The sequence below is a fragment of the Anarrhichthys ocellatus genome, unplaced genomic scaffold, assembly GCF_004355925.1.
Source record: "Anarrhichthys ocellatus isolate YVR2014 unplaced genomic scaffold, GSC_Weel_1.0 scaffold55, whole genome shotgun sequence".
Lineage (NCBI taxonomy): Eukaryota > Metazoa > Chordata > Actinopteri > Perciformes > Anarhichadidae > Anarrhichthys > Anarrhichthys ocellatus.
Genome location: NW_022280085.1, coordinates 1,399,726 through 1,418,234, shown reverse-complemented (window position 1 = coordinate 1,418,234; position 18,509 = coordinate 1,399,726). Strand labels below are relative to the sequence as shown.

Here is an 18,509-nt window from a genome sequence, read left to right as displayed (position 1 = left end):
TTGACACTGATCCTTGAGGTACACCCATTGTTCATTCTATGTTCCTGCATCAACAACTTTAAAGCACTGCACCCTGTTAGATAACAGTAACACCAAAGGGGTTTAGATGGAAATTGCATGAGAACAAATCAGCACTCCTCCGTTATGAAGCCTAGATTTTGTTTGCTACATTAGGTGAAAGGTGCCTGTTTTGGTGGGGTGTTTTGCTCTCAAGCCAAACTGCATTCTGTATAGCTGAAAACAAAAAATGCTTGTGTTAAGATAAGTTGTCAGTTGTTCAATGACTTTATATGCAACTTTTAAAAGTATAATGGTGGGACACAAATGGGTTACTGGCTTTGTGGCGGAGTGACAATAATGTGGTTCAGTGTTGGACATTAGAGGGACATTACAAGGGATATGAGATGGACTACTTTGTCTTTCTGAGTCACAATCATGTTTTGTACTTTACTGTTGTTTCATAATGTGCGAGTTGTATTCTGCCTCAGGGGTTCTTGATGTCTTTGGTTTATATCGATGTCGTCACCAGCCACATATCTGAGTCACATCAGTCATGTCAGGTTTGTTCTGGATCTTGTTCATCCCACACTACTCTGACGGGATATGATGTCGAGCAAACATCCAATCAGTGATTACGCAAGCTGACTCAATTTAATAATCAGTAATATTATTTACCCTTTGTGGGATGTAAAACAAGCAAACACAGTCTGGCATGCTGGCTGCTAATTGAACAAAAAGTAACATTTCTATGTTGACTTTATTAAAATGTCTAAATTGTGATTATTTGTAAACTTTTAGAGTAAGTGTGCATGTCAATGTAAACTCTGTACTGTATGTGGGTTTATGTTTTCGAAGATCGCTCCATCAATGCCTGTTTCTGTTATAATAGATACCATTCTTTTGTTTAGGTATTATTCAATAGTATTCTTTAAATACAACATTATAATAAATACAATAAGAAAGTTGAAATGAAATAATAATTAAAAATAGGCATTTTTAGACAATAAGAAAAGATTAGAAAAAGATCAAAGTGAAGGGGAATTTGTCTCATAGGTTACTTTAAAGAACCAGTTTGTTTTACTGTTTCTAAGAGCAAGAGTGAGTTTCAATCGAATATAAAAAGTAGAAAAGAAAGTAGCCAAAATATTGTGAATGTCAGAAATTAAACTATTTCCACAATGAAAGAAGACAATTAAGAACATATTCTATAGATCTGCTTCCGTCTGCCACAGTAGGAAATAACATATTAAAAGCAAAAGAGGTAAACAACACGAACAAACGTTGACTCGTAGAAATCAGTATTAGCGCGCCCCCTGAAGGACAACGTGTGTAATCTGTGACCTGTGCACCGGAAACCACGTGGTTCAGCTTTCCACACGCGCGTGGAGCGCCTGGAATGACTTCCCGTTAGTAGAGTGTAGTTTTTTTAGTGATAACATAAAGCTATATCCTTCATTAAAACCATGTCAGGCAAGTCAGAGTTGAAAATCAACTCCCAGTTCGCGCAGAAATATGATAAATACCGACAGAAAGAAGAGCTACAGAGACGTAAGTGTGTCACCGCTAGCTACCGAAGCTAACAACCCAGCGTGGGGGAAAGCGTAGCGTCAGCTAGCTTTAAGTTGTGTTTCTAGGACGCCGTGTTATTAGTAGGTAATATCTGTGTGTCCTGTGTTGTTGTTCAGTGAAGGATCGATACGGAGACCAAGACGATGAGAGCGAGTCGTCTGAGTCCAGCTCCGAAGACAGTGAAGTGGTTAGCATCGCCGCTTCTCCTCTTTCCAGCAACAGATAACGGCGTGTCGGCAACGTGCCGCTGTGTTAAAATATGTTGACCAGTGCTGCCTGTTATTCGTCCTCACAGGAGCTGGACCCGGAAGTTGAGAGAGACTTCTACAGAACACTGTCACTGCTGAAGAAGAAAGACCCCAAGATCTATCAGACGGACGCGAAGTTCTACTCGGAAGGTGAATGTTGAGTATTGCTGTCGTTGGTGTTGCCTTCACTGTCTCCGGGACATCTTCCTAAACAAGACGTCTCGCTCTTTCAGTTGCATCCACCAGTGATGAGAAGCCTTCGAGCTCAAAGAAGGCAGTAAAGCCCATGTATCTGAAGGACTATGAGCGTAAAGTCATACTGGAAAAAGAGGGGTGAGTGAGCTGCTGATGTGCCAGCATTTACTGTTTCACTGCAGACACGATGAGCTTGTTGAAAAGCGATTACGTGTTTGTTTTTTAACTGACTTTCTACCCGATCAACTACACAGCTACAGGGGAATACAGTTTTGAAACTTTGATGCTTTGGGTTTGTCACAGCTGAAAATTTAAGTAAAAGTAAATGAATCACTGCCTGTCCATATGTGCAAGATTTGATCCCATTCATAAATATAGTTGTATTTTAATGACTAGAATATGTCTTCTTTTTGTATTAAACACATTTTTTGTTGTTAAATCCACAAAGTCAGTGTTTACTTTCAACATATTGTAAATGTCTTATAGATAGATATGATGAGATATCCATATTGTTTTGAATGTGTCACATAGATTACTTTATCACTTGTATTATTTACACATAAAGCCGGCTAATCCTATTTTCCTTTTTTATCTTTTATACTGTAATAATCTCTGATCTTTTACTTCTTTCTTTTCTTCACAGCAAATATGAGGATGATGACGACAGTGACTATGAGGAGGCCGCCAGGAGAATGGAGGTAGACCCTGTCACCTGATCATTTAGTTCCTTCTGGAATGTGGAGATACTTATCAGTGTTTTTATTAATCATCATTGTTTTCTGTCAAAGAGAGCTGCCTCTCCGAGCTACATTCAGGAGCAGCGGGAGCTGAAAGACAGGTAGGACTCAAACCATCTGAAGGCGTCTGGCTGTATAACAGACTATTAACAGAAACTAAAACCTCTCCTCAGCTTCCGTAAATTCATCCAGGACAGCGATGACGATGACCACGAGGAGGAGGAGGAGGAGGAGGCCAGCGAGGGAGCTGGACGATCCGAGTTTCTCACCAGGAGGATCAAAACGCAGGAGGAGAAGGTCAGAAGCTGTTGCTTCCCGTCGTGATATTGAGACGAAAGCACCACAGATCAGGATAAAACCTTTCTCTGCCCCCGTGTCTGTCTGTAGGATAAAGAGGAGTCGGACTATGTGGAGTGGCTGAAAGGCCAGGATGACCTCGAGGGTCCGGAGGAGGTGAAGGACATGGTGAGTGTGTGTCTGGAAAACAATCAGAGAGAATGTAAGACAGCTAACTTTGGTCTTTCTTAGTAATGAGACTGGTTTGTGCTGGGACAGAAATACTTAAGGGACTACTGGAATGACCCGGAGTTGGAGGAGAAGGAGCGTTTCCTGAGAGACTATGTCCTCAACAAGGGCTACCTAGACGAGAACGCCAACGATGACGAACGGTACGTTACCCGCCTGTGTGGATGTCAGGCTTTATTTTCCCGGTGATCTCTGAAGTGAAGAAAGCCTAACATACAAACTCTCCCGACGGCTAAAGGATCCCGACGTACGACGAGGTGGTCCAGGATGACGTGGACGACTCGGAGGAGGAAGGGGATACTTTCTTGAAGCGGCAGGAGGACTTCGAGAGGAGCTACAACTTCCGCTTCGAAGAGCCCGACGCTCAGCAGATCAAGACCTACCCCCGCAGCATCGCCACGTCTGTGCGCTCCAAAGACGACCGCAGGAAACTCAAAAGGGACGAAGTGAAAGAAAGGAAGGATAAGGTGTGAATCACGTTCATATAAAAAAAACACGCCCTTGATCCCTCGAGTATTAACCTTTTCTCTCTCTGCTTCCAAGTATGAAATGCCTTCATTCATTAGCTAATACGAACCTACCTCTCTCCCTGCTGCTTCCCTTTCCCAACAACTATTTCAGGAGAAAGAGCAGAAGCGGGAACAGCTGAAGCAGCTGAAGAACCTGAAGCGGAACGAGATCGTGGAGAAGCTGAAGAAGCTCAAGGAGCTGACGGGCAACGAGGAGCTCGCCTTCAGTCAGACTGACCTGGAGGGAGAGTTTGATCCACAGCAACACGACCAGCTAATGCAGGTGGGTGCATAAACACACACACACTGCTACAAACACATGGACACACAGTTTTTTTGCAAGACAGTCTCAGTTTTTCTTGGGTTTTGTGTGCTCGCTCAATTGACCAATAGCTAAACCCCCTAACACTGATTGTCCAATCACAGCTCAGCAATCGTAACTGTCAAGTTTTGGATTACTATGCATGTTGAAGCGGTGCGTGTGCGGCAGTATTTAAAGAGTTTTGAGGTCTGTGTCTTTTGTTTTAGCCTTCTCAAAACTGAAAACACAAGAGCAAAAGAATAAGGAATGGATTAAGTCATGTTTTTTTTGACAATAAAAGGGAGACATGCTTACAAAACACACAAAAAGAGAATCTATTGTCTTGTCGTCCATGTCCACGTATTGAAGCTAATCATCTGAACAGGTTATAGTTCAATATATAAGGGGGAAAAAAAGTTTTGTTGACAGTCATCAGCTGGTGAGGAGGCGGACTTTTTGCATGGGACGTGTAGCATTAGCATGTATGTAACCATCAAATAACTCTTTTACAGAATTGTTCTTTTAAAACAAAAGCCTTTTCTACAAACTCATGAAGCTAACGTTACAGCCTATAAAACAATTTTGAACGGTCGATCTGCCTCCATTATCAGTGTGAACTACACGTGTGCTGTGTGAGAACAGACAGCTTGACAGGCATAGCAATGGTAACTAAGGGGGCGGGGCTTAGCAGATGCTCCAATGATAGAGTGAGCACCGACAAACTCAAGTGAAACTTAATTTTTCTCTTTTTTTTAAACTTGCAGATTCTCCATTAATCTGAGTTAAACAAACACTATTGAGTACCATCACGCTGCAGCTGTTCTCACTGTAAAAAAAAAAAAATCTACAAGAGCCACAGTTTTGGGCCAATTAATGTCTGAATGAGGGCGGCCATTTTCCAGCTCACATGGGTGCATTGTGTTTAACTAATTAGTAACTAATTAGCCTTCTCAGGAAGGTGTGTGTGTCCTGGTTCCCTCACAATAAGAAGGTCTCTGGTTTGTCTCTCCACTCGGTTGACAAAGACACGTGTGGCTGCCACACTCACCCAGGTGTGCTGTGTTTGGCTGATTGGACTTGTCTTCAGGGAAGTCAGTATGTAGCTTCCTCTCAGTTTAGAGGTTTTAAGCCAAAGGTGACCACCCCCACCGTCTTTTACCAAGAAAGCGCACTTAATTTGTCCTTTTTCTAGTCACATTTAAACTCATCTGCGACTTGTTTTGCAGAAATTCTTCGGTAATGAATACTACGGAGGAGAAGAGGAGGAGAAGCCTCAGTTTGACGATGACGAAGTTGAAGGTAAGCCTGCGTTTTCTTCATGTTGGCTGATGCAACAGTGTTGAAACCTGCATGTTTTATTTGAATGCGGTGGTGCCTCTACGTCACCTTAAGATTCAAAGTTTCTTCTCGAACTCTGAAAGGAATCCTGCAGAGAAGATTCAGAGGATTTGAGTAGTTGTGTAGCAAAGAAATGTTCAGTTCACTGCATTAATGCATGATGGGAGATGTAACTCATGGCTTGTTTGTGCATCAGAGCCCTGGAACTGGGACGTATGGACGGGGGAGGACCGAGAGGAGGACGAAGACGAGTATGATGCCTCTGGGCCTCACTGCGAAGATGACAACTTCGTTGTGAGTACACCTTCTTATTTTTTTTATAACTGACAGCATGAGATGTGCCAGACAATGTTCTGGTAAAAATAAACTGTTTGACAAAAAGTCATCCCGTTGAAACAGATGGACGCGGACTACGACCCCAACCAGCAGACCGCCTCCAGGAAGAAGAAGCAAAAGGAGAGGAAGAAGATGAAGAAAGAGGATTTGCCACAGATGGGCAAAAAGAAGAAAAAGTCTCACTTCGCAGAAGCCCTCACCAAAAACAAGCCTGTGTTTGACCCACGTAGGTGTCGCCAAAAACCTCCTGCCAATAAAACAGAACTCTCATGGGTCCTCTGACATCCAGTCATGTAACTGCAGGCTGTTTGTGTTTCAGAGGAGAAAAGCTTCGAGCAGTACTTGGACGAGTACTATAAACTGGACTACGAGGACATCATAGACGACCTCCCGTGCAGGTTCCGCTACCGGCAGGTCCTGGCCAACGACTTCGGCCTGAGCACCAACGAGGTGAGAGCGTCCTGCTCTGAGCAATTGTCCGTTCGCTAAGTCCCGCCTCCCTTAGTTATGGTTGCCATGCCTGTCCAGCTTTGAGCTCTCTCACAGCACACAACCCAATGTACAATATAGCTAATAGCAGGAAGGAGCTGCTAACGTTAGCTTAATCTCTTGATGGCATACGGGGCCAGTTAGAAAAATCTATTATCTCTCCTCCTACGACCTCATGTAGAGAAGTCCAAAGCTCCACGGTGAGGCTATGCCTAGTTACAGCTGCTAAGCCATAATTGGACGATTGCATTTTGGAGGCGGGCTCTAGAGAACAGTCAATCTTAATGCGGTTAAGAACCAAACTGGAACAATGGCTATAATGTATGTTGGTTGGTAACGCTGCAGTGATGAGCCTTGAGTGACTGATCTGGTATTGCTTTTCCTTTCGGGGAGATCTCTGACCAGGGAATGATCTCGACTTAATCTTCTCTCTGAGCAGACCACACAGCGGCCAACGTGAACACTTGTGACACAGACGTACACTCTAAGAAGGCTACGCCTGTGTTGGTGTTAGAAATGATGACCGGAGGTGTTACGGACTGAGTTGTTTTGAACTAAATGAAATACTCTGGTTCTTCCCTCAGATTTTAACCGCCAACGATAAGGAGCTGAACCAGTGGTGCTCTCTGAAGAAGACCTGCATGTTCAGGTACTGGCTCTGTCCTAAATGTTAAAGTGGCCCCTCTGTTCGGCTCATTTTCTCCGACACTAAGACCATTTTTTTTTTTTTTTTTTCATTTTTTGTCTCAGGTCCGACAAGGAGGAGATGAGTGATTTGAAGAACTATCAAATCAAGGCCCAGAATGAAAAGAGGAAGAAGGAGATCCTGAGTTCTATGTATTCTGAGTGAGTATAGTGCTATCAGCTGCACCCCCTCATGAGAAATCCACCATTACTGGAGCAGTAAGTAACGTTTTTTTTTTTATCTGAATTTAATCTACAGGGAAGCTAAAGAGCTGGCAGACGGTAAGAACAAGGTGGGGAAGAAGCGGCGCGATCATCTGAAGGACGCCGAGAAGCAAGACGGAGCAGCAGAGGACGGAGACGCCACCTCCATCACGGACTCTACAGGAGAGACAATAGCACAAGCTCTCAGAGAGGCAGGGGAGGAGGAGGAGGAGGAGGAAGAGATTCTGATACCCAAGAAAAAGGTGGAAGAGGAAGTCCAGATGGTGGTTACTGCTGTGGAGGCAGCAGACAAAGCTGCTGAGGTGAAAAACAGGACTGAGAGGCCAAAATGGTCCAAGAAGCAGCACAGCCACACCGGTGGACACCTCGTATTGGGAAGCCACGGGGTGAAGATAGGCGGCCGGGAGTTCAGCAGACAGAGACTGAAGGCCTACGGGCTGAACCCCAAGAGACTGTTCTTCAGACAGCTCGGCAGACAGAAACGAAAAGAACAGCTGAAGATGGAGAAGCAGAAAAACAAGGCGTGAGCACCATCTCTGAGATAACTGCCGACAATACAATCTATAGATGTTTATGGTCTGAGAATTAAACACATTATAGAAATGTACTTTGTTGTATTACAGCCTCAAATTTACTTTATTTTTTTTTTTTTTTATTAAAAAGTTTTAAATGTTAAATTGGTGACTCTAATTTTTACCTAAAGTTGTTTATACTTAGTTGAGTATGCAATAAAATAGATTATGGGATTGATACATTCGACCTATTTCTCCTGCTACATTCATATTGTGTTTAGATTGTAATAAACAGATGTCTATTTTATTCTATCAAATTGAATCCACATCAGCAAAATCATTGGTCGTCTGATCCTTGTGCAGGTGTGTGAATAAACTGTTCTACATGTATTCAACCAGGTGGTTGAAAGCAATAAACTTGGAACAGTACATGAGTATAATTGTTTCATTAAATTCTTATGCAAAAATAAGTTCATGACTTAAACACCACAGCGTAAAAGTTGTACCTGTGTTTGGACTACACTGAACATTTTAAGATTCGAGTGCTACCTGGATCATAAATCAGAATCTGTGATTATGCTTCCAAATTTAAAGGAAAGCCATGTTTAATGTCACAATAAGAGGCGGTGTGCCTTAACAGATGTTTCCAGGGAAAGACTGAGAAACTATTCACACTGGTGGTGCTAACCTTCTACTGCTATGTTCAGCATTTTGTTTATATATTATTCATAGATATTTCTACACAATGTGGAAACTTAAAGTTGACTCATTAAAGAAATTAAATATTGAATTATTTTACTCTATAAAAAATGGAGTATTCTTAATCTAAACTATACAATCTGCAGATAAAATAACCACTTTGTTTTAAATGTCAAGCTAGAAAAGGAAAACTGTCTTAGTACTACATGAACCGTTACAATAGGACAGCTACTTCCTGTACAGTAGGTGGCGGTATGAGCGTCCGCCAATGACCAAAGAAGAAGAAGAAGAAGAGGCGCGCTCAGGATCTGAATTTGAATCATCACGGGAAAGAGCTGTACGGTACTTTTTCTGTCTGACTTTAACGTAATAGCTTATCTTTTCCTCATAAACATTGTGCTCACTAGTTACTTATAGCGTCGACGTTATTGTTTGTAACTTGTATTGCATGTCAGTAGCATGTTATCATAGCTAAGCTAGCCGCGGAGCTAACGTTTACACTGCTCGTTTAACTATAACGTTAGTTGTAAACAAGATAAACAAACACACAGCGAGGGTTTCATGCATTTTAGCCGATGTGTTCTCTACCTGTCTATGTTGCTTTCACTGTTAGATCAAAGATCCAGCATAGGGGTCAGTGTTGGAACGTAATATAACGCTACATTTAACGTTAAAAATAAATGTTTTTCAAGTGCAGTTTTGTGGTACAACACGGAAATCACTTTTTGTTGGATTTAAGTTAATTTATCTTAAGTTAAAGATACGTTTTGTAACTTGATGTTAGTATACTAAAATATTACTATGCTTTTTTTGTTAGTTCAAACTACCAGGCTTTATATAAAATATCAATCAAGAAGTCAACACTTAACTTGAGTATTTTTTATACTTCCAATGTACCACTGGGGGCTCTGCTGTTTATGTTTGGTTGTTTATTGCTGATGACGATATGAAACTGTTAAGCCTTGATGACGTCTCACTCAGTGCCCCTTCATAGAAACACACACAGCGTTTGTTTTTCAGTAGGATCTCTCCTCTTGTGTGCTTCCTAGCTGCAGGCGTCACCACAATGGCTCAAGGGCATAAATTCCAGGACTTGGAGGAGACGGGGGAGGTGCTGGTGGCCTTCATCAACAGCAGCCAACCGGAGACACTGAGACAAGTGAAAGATGAACATCTGGCTCTTTTTGACCATCACTTAGAAACTAAAAAGATTGTGACACAGATTTTAAAAGGCAAGTGATCGGACATTCAATGCTCTATTGTGTCTCAGCTGTCAATGTGCTCTACTTTATGTATTATTGCTGCCAAATAAATAATTGGACATTATATCTCACTTACAGTATATATGAGATCGTGTGATCCTGGATATAATCTAACATCAGCAACAATTATGAATTTACACTTTATCTGCATCCATTTAACTTTCCAACTAATAATACAAATGTTTCAGACTTGGATCCAGTCCTTCTGATTTCCATCTGCAATGTTCTCTCCATCTTTCACTCCTCTGTTATCTCTCTGTCTCCGTCCTCCGTCCCCCAGATGTGGCTCAGATTGAGGAGAGGACGGGCCAGATGCTGGTGGACATGGAGGAGGAGAAGACCAGAAGGGAGAGGGAGCTGGAGAGCCTGGGGGAACAGCTGAGGCAGGCCACCGCCAAGAGCCAGATGAGCGACTCAGAATTACAGTATCTTTTTATAAATGCAATGAAAAGAGTCCAAATCTGTTCAGCGTCACTATGAATTCTGTCTTGCTTTATTTGCCCCTTTCTTTTCTTTGTTGGCGTCCTTAATCCTCCTCCAGATTTCTGCAGAGAGAGTTGGAGAGTCTGAGAAACACCGAGCACGAGCTTGAGACTCTTCAGAGCGAGGTGGACGAAGACACGACCGAGGTCATCCCTTCAGCAATGTGAGTCTCAGATATGAATTATTAATGAAAGGGTCTCTTGTCAAAGGAGTCGTCATCACTGCTGTTGCTACCTTCAGTCCCCATGTATACAATTAAAACGAACCCACAAGAGATTCTAACATTTTATATTTCCCTCTGCACATTTTAGTGTGCTTCTGACTTTGAAAAATGTTGTATTCATATTTATTTTCTGCTGGGATATTATGTACGAGGGATGTCACACGCTGTTGTGTCCCCTTTCTTCATACGCCGTTGGATAGAAATCATGAGGACTTTAGAAATTTAAAGTTTTACTCGTATAAGTTATTTTAGCTGTACCTTCTGTTCAATAGTTCCAGTATCTAATCGATTGAAACTGTTTTTGTGCCACGATGTAACAATTTCCCCACCCTGGGACTGAATTTTTTTAAACAGTTTATTTACCAGAAGAATGATTCGGAAAAGTCGTAAACAAAAAAAAAAAATTGTAAATACAGTGACCTGATTTTCTAGTTAATGGGATGTTTCTACACGTGTATGCTTTGAAAGTAGCTGTTGGCTGTATGAGAGGCTTAGAGCTGAAACAATCCGATGATCAGCAGAGAATGAACTGGCACATATCTTCTAAATGTTTGCTGCTTTTGTCCATCACATATCATTGTGAACTGAATTTCTTTGTCGGACAAAACAAGACATTTAAAGACATTACATTCAGATCTGGTGACATCATATAATGGACATTTTTCACTATTTTGTAGACAAAACTGTTAATCCGTTAATTAAGAAAATGGATAATAAAAACAATAGTTGGTTGCAGCCCTTAAGTTCATGTCGTCAAATCATCATAAAACGTGTATTACTCCTGTAGACAGCAGTGAACTACTCCTCCACAGACACAGAAAATTAGTTGGCACATAAAATATTGAGCAACCGTCTTTTTGAAAAATAAATCCTGACGTTAAAGGGACAGTGTGTGGAATCAACCGAGTACCCCGCCGCTCACTCGGCCCTTTCCAATTCTGCCGTAACGTGAGATGCAGAGTGCGAAAAACGTGGCAACGCCGTTGGCCTCAATCAGGACATCCACCTTCACCATAACAACAACTTCTTTAGGAGCGACATGGGGGCTGGGCGATACACTTTTTTTTCACTCTGCGGCTGACGTGGCAGCAGTTTCGAAGAACTACGGTGGCCTTCGGTTAACGCTAAAAAGTAAAAGGCTCTCTCTAGAGCCAGTGTTTGGTTTGTCCGCTCTGGGCTGCTGTAGAAACATGGAGGCCTCTGTGAAACCAGCTGCCTGTGTAGATATGAAGGGCTCATTCTAAGCTGACCAAAATACATCAATTCTAAGTTCCAGGTGATTATACACCAATGAAAACTGACTATTTTTAACTTTGAATTGTTTCACTACACTGCTTTGATGTGACGGCAGTTGCAAGTTGTTTGATGTACAGTATATTTTGTCCACAGATATGTGGCTCAGGTGTACTACCTCATCACCAAGATCAAGTGGGAATACGACACACAGCCCAATGTCCTGAAAGGAGGTACGCTTTCGTTTTCTGTCTGTCATTTTTTTCCCCGCCTGTACCTGAAGCTGCCTCCAGGTCGTCAGTCTGTCTTCTCCTCCTGCAGTGCACTACGGGGCAGACCTGGCGACCCCCATCAACATCGACACCTCCACGCGATCTCGGAGTGACGTGAGCGACCAGCTGTGGGGCTTCGTCAGCACCGAGTGGTAGCCGAAGGACGGCCGTGTTGTCAGAAATGATGTGTACGTTATTTATGTTTTGTCTGTAAATGTATTTGTTTTCTTCTGTCCTATACAAAACATATACTGTTTAAAAAAAAAAATGAAATATGTCTTTAGTAGTTATTCTCTAAGTGTTTTTTGAGCAACAGGGACTCGTCGGAACCTTTTGTAGTCTTGGACGAGGCTGGGTGGGGTGTGGGCCACTAGATATCGCTGCAGAACTACCTTGTTGTGTTTTTGTAAGCACCTACATGGTTTTGCAGTGATGGACTGCTTTTTATGCAGTTTTTTTTTTTTTTTTTTAATAAGAGTTTTGTTCCATAATTGGGTTACAAGATGAGGAAAACTGAGATGCTGTTAAAAGCTTTAGAAGAGGCATGTAGGTGGATTAGTCAGACTAGTTTACTATAGTTTAAACCAGTGGTTCACTACTGGTTTTATCATTCCACCACCAGTCCCGCTCCAAGTGTCTTCTCATTAATGGCTTACAAACTGTGTGTTTATCACTTTAAATTACATACAATGTGGATATTATCTATTTTTCATACAGTTGAACTGTCATTGTTTAGGTTGCCTTTGCACCACCACAGGCAGGAGCTATCCAAACATTTAGCTCACTAGGCAACTGCTTTTTCATTGTTTCACCTATTTCAACAACACCATCAGCTATTTTACATGTTTATTCATCACTTAAATCAATTTCAGCCTTACTTTCAGTTATCCATTTCAGTCATTTGTTCACTTTTAGGGGGCTTTTTCAACTGCTCTCCCTGCTTGTCAGCTGCAACATGTGGTGACAACGGACTCAGATTGATAAGCGGCTGACTGATTATAAATGTACTGAAGGAAACGCACACACAGATTTGTTAGCCCTTTTCACTGTTGTTTATTATCGGCCCTCACACAAATATCTGGATATAACTATATATATATATATATATATATAGTTATTTCCATACACACCTTTAAGTGTTCCACTATGATGTGTCAAAATCCAGGCATGATAGTGATGAGTTAGCAAAACAGAGAGGCACGATAATATATCCGCAATGAGACCAAATGCTGAAATCTATCCAGGCATCACTGGTCGTGCCCACTTTGGTGAAACACCGTGCGTCGTATAGTTTACCCGTAGGCCCGCTCTACCGAGAACTGAAACTCCTTCCTTCTTTGAAAAGGAGTCACTCTCACCACTGTGCACCACTTGCAGCGTGGTGCTTTTTGGTTTTCGGGAGTGGGCAGGACAACATGCTGTGTCGGGGTGGCTCGTTCTCACACGTACCATAGCTCTGAAGGCCCACGCACCGACGTGTGGTTTCCTTACGGTAAACGGGGCGACGGCTAGCTGCTCCTACAGCCTCGTCTAAACCTCAGCCACACGCATCGCACATCTTACCGAGCGGGTAACACGTGGTTGGAGCGGAAGGAGGGGTTTTCTTAAGTCAAGCCTGTTGTCAGTCTCTACTTTCCTTTCATCTCTCTTGTAGAAGTCCCTCGTGTTTCAATAACCTTTGTACTTTATTTCACGTTAATATTCAACATCGTAACATCGCACATGGCTATCACTTGGATTTGACTAGTTTCAGTATTGATACTTTACTTACTTTACTTCTAGTACTAAACATCAGCTAACTTGTGACGTGGTATAACTGAAGGTTGGCCTCAGTAAGCTGTGGTGCAACCATATTCTGAAACCCTCATTGAGTTGAATCAAGACTGTCAACAAACTTTTCACCTTTTTCTTTTACTGCAGGGGTTCTGCTCACTTAGTGTTTATCCACATTGTACTTATACATTAATACAAGTCCATCTCTTTATGTTAAAATGATGAGGCAGATTCACATCTCTTAACAGCTCACGTAGTGTCGGTATCTGCAGAGCATTTTGTTTCATGTAAGCGAGCAGTAACTAAGATATCATGAGGTGATATCACACACAACCTTTTTTTGTCTGAATGTACGAATAGATGTACTTTATCTATTTTAATGTCATTTATATTATTTGGATTTTTCTGCAGTTTATTCTACTCAGTATTTATAACCACAACAGTGATTACTGCATATATATATTTCACGTTTTGTTCAGCAGTAAGTAACGGGAAGCATGTCGCTCGGTGAGAGAGCTGACATCTCTGACATGAACCACTGACATAAAGGCCACTCGTAGCAGTAAAGAATATACACGAGGCTCCATGTGAACTTCATTCACATATGTTTTATTCAGTGCACATATTAAAAAAAGTGACATAACTTAAGAGAGGTTTTTTACAATACAAAATGCAGCTCTGATAAGCTCAGAAAAGTATATATATATTTACAAAGTATACAAATCAGTTAATATATGTTGTTTTTTTCTCTTTACATTTATACACAATATTACAGTTGGCATCTAAGTATCAATTTTAATGTTTCGTGACCACAATTGAAATTCCGCCAGACAGCACTTTGAAGCCCACGCACTCTGACTATATCTGCGCTCATCACGAAGAAAACAGATTCGTATCATTTCATGGTGAACGTTCTCCAGCGAGAAAAACAACCTTTGTTCGTCCACTCGACGGATCACCGCCATATTCTATTGAAACCAAGAAGGCTCCAACGAGCCCCCCCCATGTCGGGCTTTATTGCCTTCTAGTCCTTCATCGTATGTCGCTACATATGTTGAGGGGGACCTCCAAAGCTGCAAACCGGCCATTCCGCATGACGTCTTCAGCGGGCCCCAGGGCCGCCGAGCCTCTGATCTGGGGCCGAGGGGGGTGTGGGGGGGACCGCACTGCTGCTGACCAAAACTCGCATGGCAGAAATTACATGGGTTTGGCAGCAGATTTTGGGCGTGGACGCTCCGTGTTCGTAACAACGTATCATTACAACGCTACGCAGGGAGAGGAGATAAGGGGAAACCTCCCGCCTTGGGCTTTGGCCTCGGTCTGTCAGATGTGTGGCACGATTGGTTCGTATTTATGTGAAAACGTCTGCACGCACGTTCCTTTGATTTCGTTTCATGTGGGAAACTGACACTGATAAAAAAAATGAAATGTTTTCCAGAAGGAAAAAACTAAAAGTAATGCTAGTTTTTCACAAGAAACTGCCCCCTACTATTAAGGCGCTGACCTTTCAGTTTTTCGTGACTATAGAAAACTTTAAAAGTTAGTCTTTCTCCCAAAACTTCAATCACACATCACATCGAGCTTATTCAGCTTAATACCAAAGCAGAGTGCAACCCAAAAAACTTCAGCTCCTGACACAAAATGTTCACTCGACCGGAGCGCGACTCCGTCTAGAGGGAAGTCTCAGTCCGAATGCTTCCTCTCAAGAGGTCCGCTGTGTCATGCTTTAGACATCCGGGGGTAAATGGCTTTGATGGTCGAGGGCGTCGTGAAGTTCCCAGAGGACACTGTCGTATCCAGTCCCTCCAGTCGGTGGGAGGCCGCGTCGGTCTTGCTGGTGCTGCACTCCAGGAAGGGCATCCCGATCTTCTTCACCTGCCCGTCTTTAGTCAGCAGGCAGTGTTGGCAGAGCAGCCTGAGGATGGCCCTCCTCATGTCCTTGCTGGTCAGGGTGTAGATGATGGGGTTGAGGAGGGAGTTGAACATGGCGATGCCCAGGAAATAGTCCGCCTTGAAGAGCACCCAGCAGCTGTTGGCTGGGCAGCAGAAGTCCAGCAGCAGGAGGATGAAGAGGGGCAGCCAGCACGCGATGAAGACCCCCAGGACTATGGTGACCGTCTTCAGCAGGGCCATGTACTTCTGGGACTTGCGGTAGAGGCCCTTGCGCTGTGGGACCGAGGCCAGGTGCTGGGTGTTGGACTTGACGATGCGGAAGATGCGGACGTACAGCACCACGATGGACATGAGGATGGCGCTGAACACGGTGATGCAGAAGAGGATGTAGCTCTTGGCGTAGAGCGGGAGCACCGTGGAGCACTGGTCTAGGTGTCCCATGCAGTTCCAGCCCAGGACGGGCAGGATGCCCAGGAACACGGACAGCACCCAGCTGGCTCCGATCAGGGCGAACATCCGGCCCTGCTTGTCCCCCTGGTACGGCTTCATCCTCACCATGGTGACGTGGCGCTCGATGGCGATGGCCAGCAGGCTGATGACCGAGGCGGCCAGCATGATGAACACGCCGCCCTCCCGCAGGAACCACAGCACCGGGGTCAAGCTCATCGTGTTGGGGCCGGATGTTATGATGTTCACCATGTAGGTGAAGCCCGCCAGCAGGTCAGAGAGAGTCAGGTTGCCCAGTAGGTAGTACATGGGCACATGGAATTTCTTGTTCTTCCAGATGGCCAGAAGCACCACGGCGTTCTCGGCGACAATGAGCAGGCAGACCAGCAGGAAAGCGATGGCCTCGGGTTTGAGTCCCTCCTTGTACTTGTTGTCCTGCAGCTTGCCCGTGAAGTTGTAGTGCTCCAAGATGACCGAGTTGCTCTGGTACTCGCGGAACATGTGGAGCAGGTTTCCTGAGGAGGGGGACATGGGGATGGCGGATGGGGCCACAACAGCATAGGCAGCATGGAAAGACTCTGTGGCCATTGTTTTTGGTACTTCCACAAGTAGATGCTTTTTTCCAACTTCTTTTCTTCACCTTTTTTTTTGAATTTCAAGATTAGATCCAAGGTGTCATACAGTCCTCTGGTTGTGCATTCTTCTTTTGGTTATTCAAAAAGCTGTTCGACGCAGAGGAAAACGTGTTCCGTTTAAATGCTATCAAATAGGATTTCCTGTGGTTTTCTCCTCCAAAAATCACCTCTTTTTTGTTGTAATGCCCGGGCTGCCCACTAGGAGGCGATGAGAGCTAACCTGCATGAGACACAAGAGGAGGAGAGCGTTAGTGCCGATGACAAACAAATAAACGACATAATTATTGGATTAATGTGCAAAACAATCTCTAATATCCAGAATACATGCAGAGGATTACACTTCTAATAGCGATGATGTCTACATGATAAATAGGGGGGGTTATTACTGCATGACCACTTGAAGTAATAACTTTAGGCGACAATGAGGGTAAATTCAGAAAAACACTTTCAAAATCCCAAGCAAAGTTTTAATTATTATTTTTGCTTCAACTTAGTGCCAGTGTTTTCCTGCCAATCGAAATTTAAACCCACTTTTTGTTTCCAGTATTAATCGTGTGGGACACAATTAATACAAATTAATTCGGAGCTATTTGTGTGTCATAACGCGTAAATACGCTTTATTTGTCCGAATTGACTAATTTAACTCGCAGACAATTAGATGTAGTTTACTGATGAATCATTACTCTACATATAAATCCTGTTGTAGCCTAATTGGTATGCATACAACAAAATCAAATCTGCGGCTCTGTATGCAGTATAAAGTCAAATAAATATCCACGTTAATGATGCCGCAAGAGTTAAAAAATGACCTCTAGCGCACAGAAAAGTCCTAAATATAAAATATAATTACATCCCCGAGCAGCACGGACGCGGTTCACGACCCTTTACGCATCATACCGGACACAACATGGTTAAAACGTATAACTTTTAAGAAACGCACCTGCAGAAAATACGTGTAAATATCCAGTGGAACCCTCAACAGCAGCGGCAGAAGTAGTGATCCCACAGCCGGAGACGAGGAGGACGCGGTCTTGAGTGGATCACTGCGCCACAGCCACATGAGAGTGCGATGTGTGGAGCAGAGCAAAGCAGGGCAGGACTGAACACGCAGTGGGTTTGGTCTATGATGTTGTCTAACTTCAACGATTTCCCTCCCTCCTTCCCTGACTCCTGGAGTTTCTTTTTTTTTTTTTTTTTTAACTGATTTGCCCTCAGGAGGAATTAGAGATCGATGACAGATTGTGTTGAATAAGAGGAAGAAAGTGAGATTTCCATCCCACAGGTACTGTTTAAATGAGTGTAGCCCCTCTTGTATGTGTGCGTGTTCAATATGCTCCTGCAGTGTAATTATATGTTGCTCTTCAGGTTTGTCAGATTATGTGGAAATCTCTCTCTCTCTCTCTCTCTCTCTCTCTCTCTCTCTCCCTCTCTCTCTCCCTCTCTCCCACACACAGTCCATACATGAGAAACATCACACTCAGAATCAAACTCTAAACTAAAAACCACAAGTTAACTTGTCAGTGGAAAAATAGCAATTTGCGAGGCAGGTGCAGCTGAATCCGCTTTGCGGGCCAGGAACCCCAGATTTCAGAGCATAAGTAACTCAGATAGGCGTCATCTGTAATTATCTTTCAGCTCACTTTTTATTTATTTTTAAAAAAAACATTATTTTTTTGGCAGACGTGCCATTTGTAGATCTTTTCCCCACTTCAGACGTGTGAGAGATAAATATGCTCTGCTTTGAATAATAGTGAACAAAAACTTCAACTGCCTCGTTAAAAAGAAAACTTAAAGGAAATCTTCTCGTCCTCCCAGAATCAGATATATTTCATTTTAAAAGTGACTACAGATGAACTCAAGATGTCTCCTGCTGCACTGAAAAGTTCATTCTCAGTTTCGTATGAGACCACGATTAGTTTCT

At 43.0% G+C, this 18,509-nt stretch overlaps 3 protein-coding genes and 1 non-coding gene across 4 annotated transcripts; 3 read left to right on the top strand and 1 right to left on the bottom strand.

Annotated features, from left to right (window-relative positions):
- Positions 1–1,394: 1,394 nt before the first annotated feature.
- Positions 1,395–7,770, top strand: kri1 (KRI1 homolog). The gene is made up of 18 exons (XM_031870776.1): positions 1,395–1,548; positions 1,686–1,756; positions 1,865–1,967; positions 2,051–2,150; positions 2,656–2,710; positions 2,801–2,850; positions 2,923–3,046; positions 3,137–3,214; positions 3,305–3,417; positions 3,513–3,741; positions 3,896–4,066; positions 5,311–5,383; positions 5,619–5,716; positions 5,822–5,984; positions 6,078–6,208; positions 6,832–6,896; positions 6,998–7,093; positions 7,191–7,770. The coding sequence occupies exons 1-18, from the start codon at positions 1,464–1,466 to the stop codon at positions 7,681–7,683; spliced, it is 2,298 nt and encodes a 765-aa protein (XP_031726636.1). The 5' UTR covers positions 1,395–1,463; the 3' UTR covers positions 7,684–7,770.
- Positions 6,587–6,686, top strand: LOC116396455 (Z30 small nucleolar RNA). Its single transcript, XR_004213604.1, has one exon. It is a non-coding gene; the product is annotated as a Z30 small nucleolar RNA (small nucleolar RNA).
- Positions 7,771–9,430: 1,660 nt separating the features above from the next.
- Positions 9,431–12,144, top strand: spc24 (SPC24 component of NDC80 kinetochore complex). Its single transcript, XM_031871051.1, has 5 exons — positions 9,431–9,599; positions 9,910–10,054; positions 10,171–10,275; positions 11,725–11,801; positions 11,890–12,144. Exons 1-5 carry the CDS (start codon positions 9,434–9,436, stop codon positions 11,994–11,996), a joined length of 600 nt encoding a protein of 199 aa, XP_031726911.1. The 5' UTR covers positions 9,431–9,433; the 3' UTR covers positions 11,997–12,144.
- Positions 12,145–14,201: 2,057 nt separating this feature from the next.
- Positions 14,202–17,675, bottom strand: s1pr5a (sphingosine-1-phosphate receptor 5a). Its single transcript, XM_031870956.1, has 2 exons — positions 17,529–17,675; positions 14,202–16,808 (listed from the first exon to the last, which is right to left on the bottom strand). The coding sequence occupies exon 2, from the start codon at positions 16,539–16,541 to the stop codon at positions 15,333–15,335; it is 1,209 nt and encodes a 402-aa protein (XP_031726816.1). The 5' UTR covers positions 16,542–16,808; positions 17,529–17,675; the 3' UTR covers positions 14,202–15,332.
- Between the last annotated feature and the right edge of the window lie 834 nt (positions 17,676–18,509).

Coding starts and splice junctions, on each gene's coding strand:
- spc24 (XM_031871051.1), top strand. CDS start 9,434: ATGGCTCAAGGGCATAAATTCCAGGACTTGGAGGAGACGGGGGAGGTG. Junction 9,600..9,909: donor TGTGACACAGATTTTAAAAG/GCAAGTGATCGG, acceptor TCCGTCCCCCAG/ATGTGGCTCAGATTGAGGAG. Junction 11,802..11,889: donor GCCCAATGTCCTGAAAGGAG/GTACGCTTTCGT, acceptor CTCCTCCTGCAG/TGCACTACGGGGCAGACCTG.
- s1pr5a (XM_031870956.1), bottom strand. CDS start 16,541: ATGGCCACAGAGTCTTTCCATGCTGCCTATGCTGTTGTGGCCCCATCC.
- kri1 (XM_031870776.1), top strand. CDS start 1,464: ATGTCAGGCAAGTCAGAGTTGAAAATCAACTCCCAGTTCGCGCAGAAA. Junction 3,742..3,895: donor TGAAAGAAAGGAAGGATAAG/GTGTGAATCACG, acceptor CAACTATTTCAG/GAGAAAGAGCAGAAGCGGGA. Junction 5,717..5,821: donor GCGAAGATGACAACTTCGTT/GTGAGTACACCT, acceptor CCGTTGAAACAG/ATGGACGCGGACTACGACCC.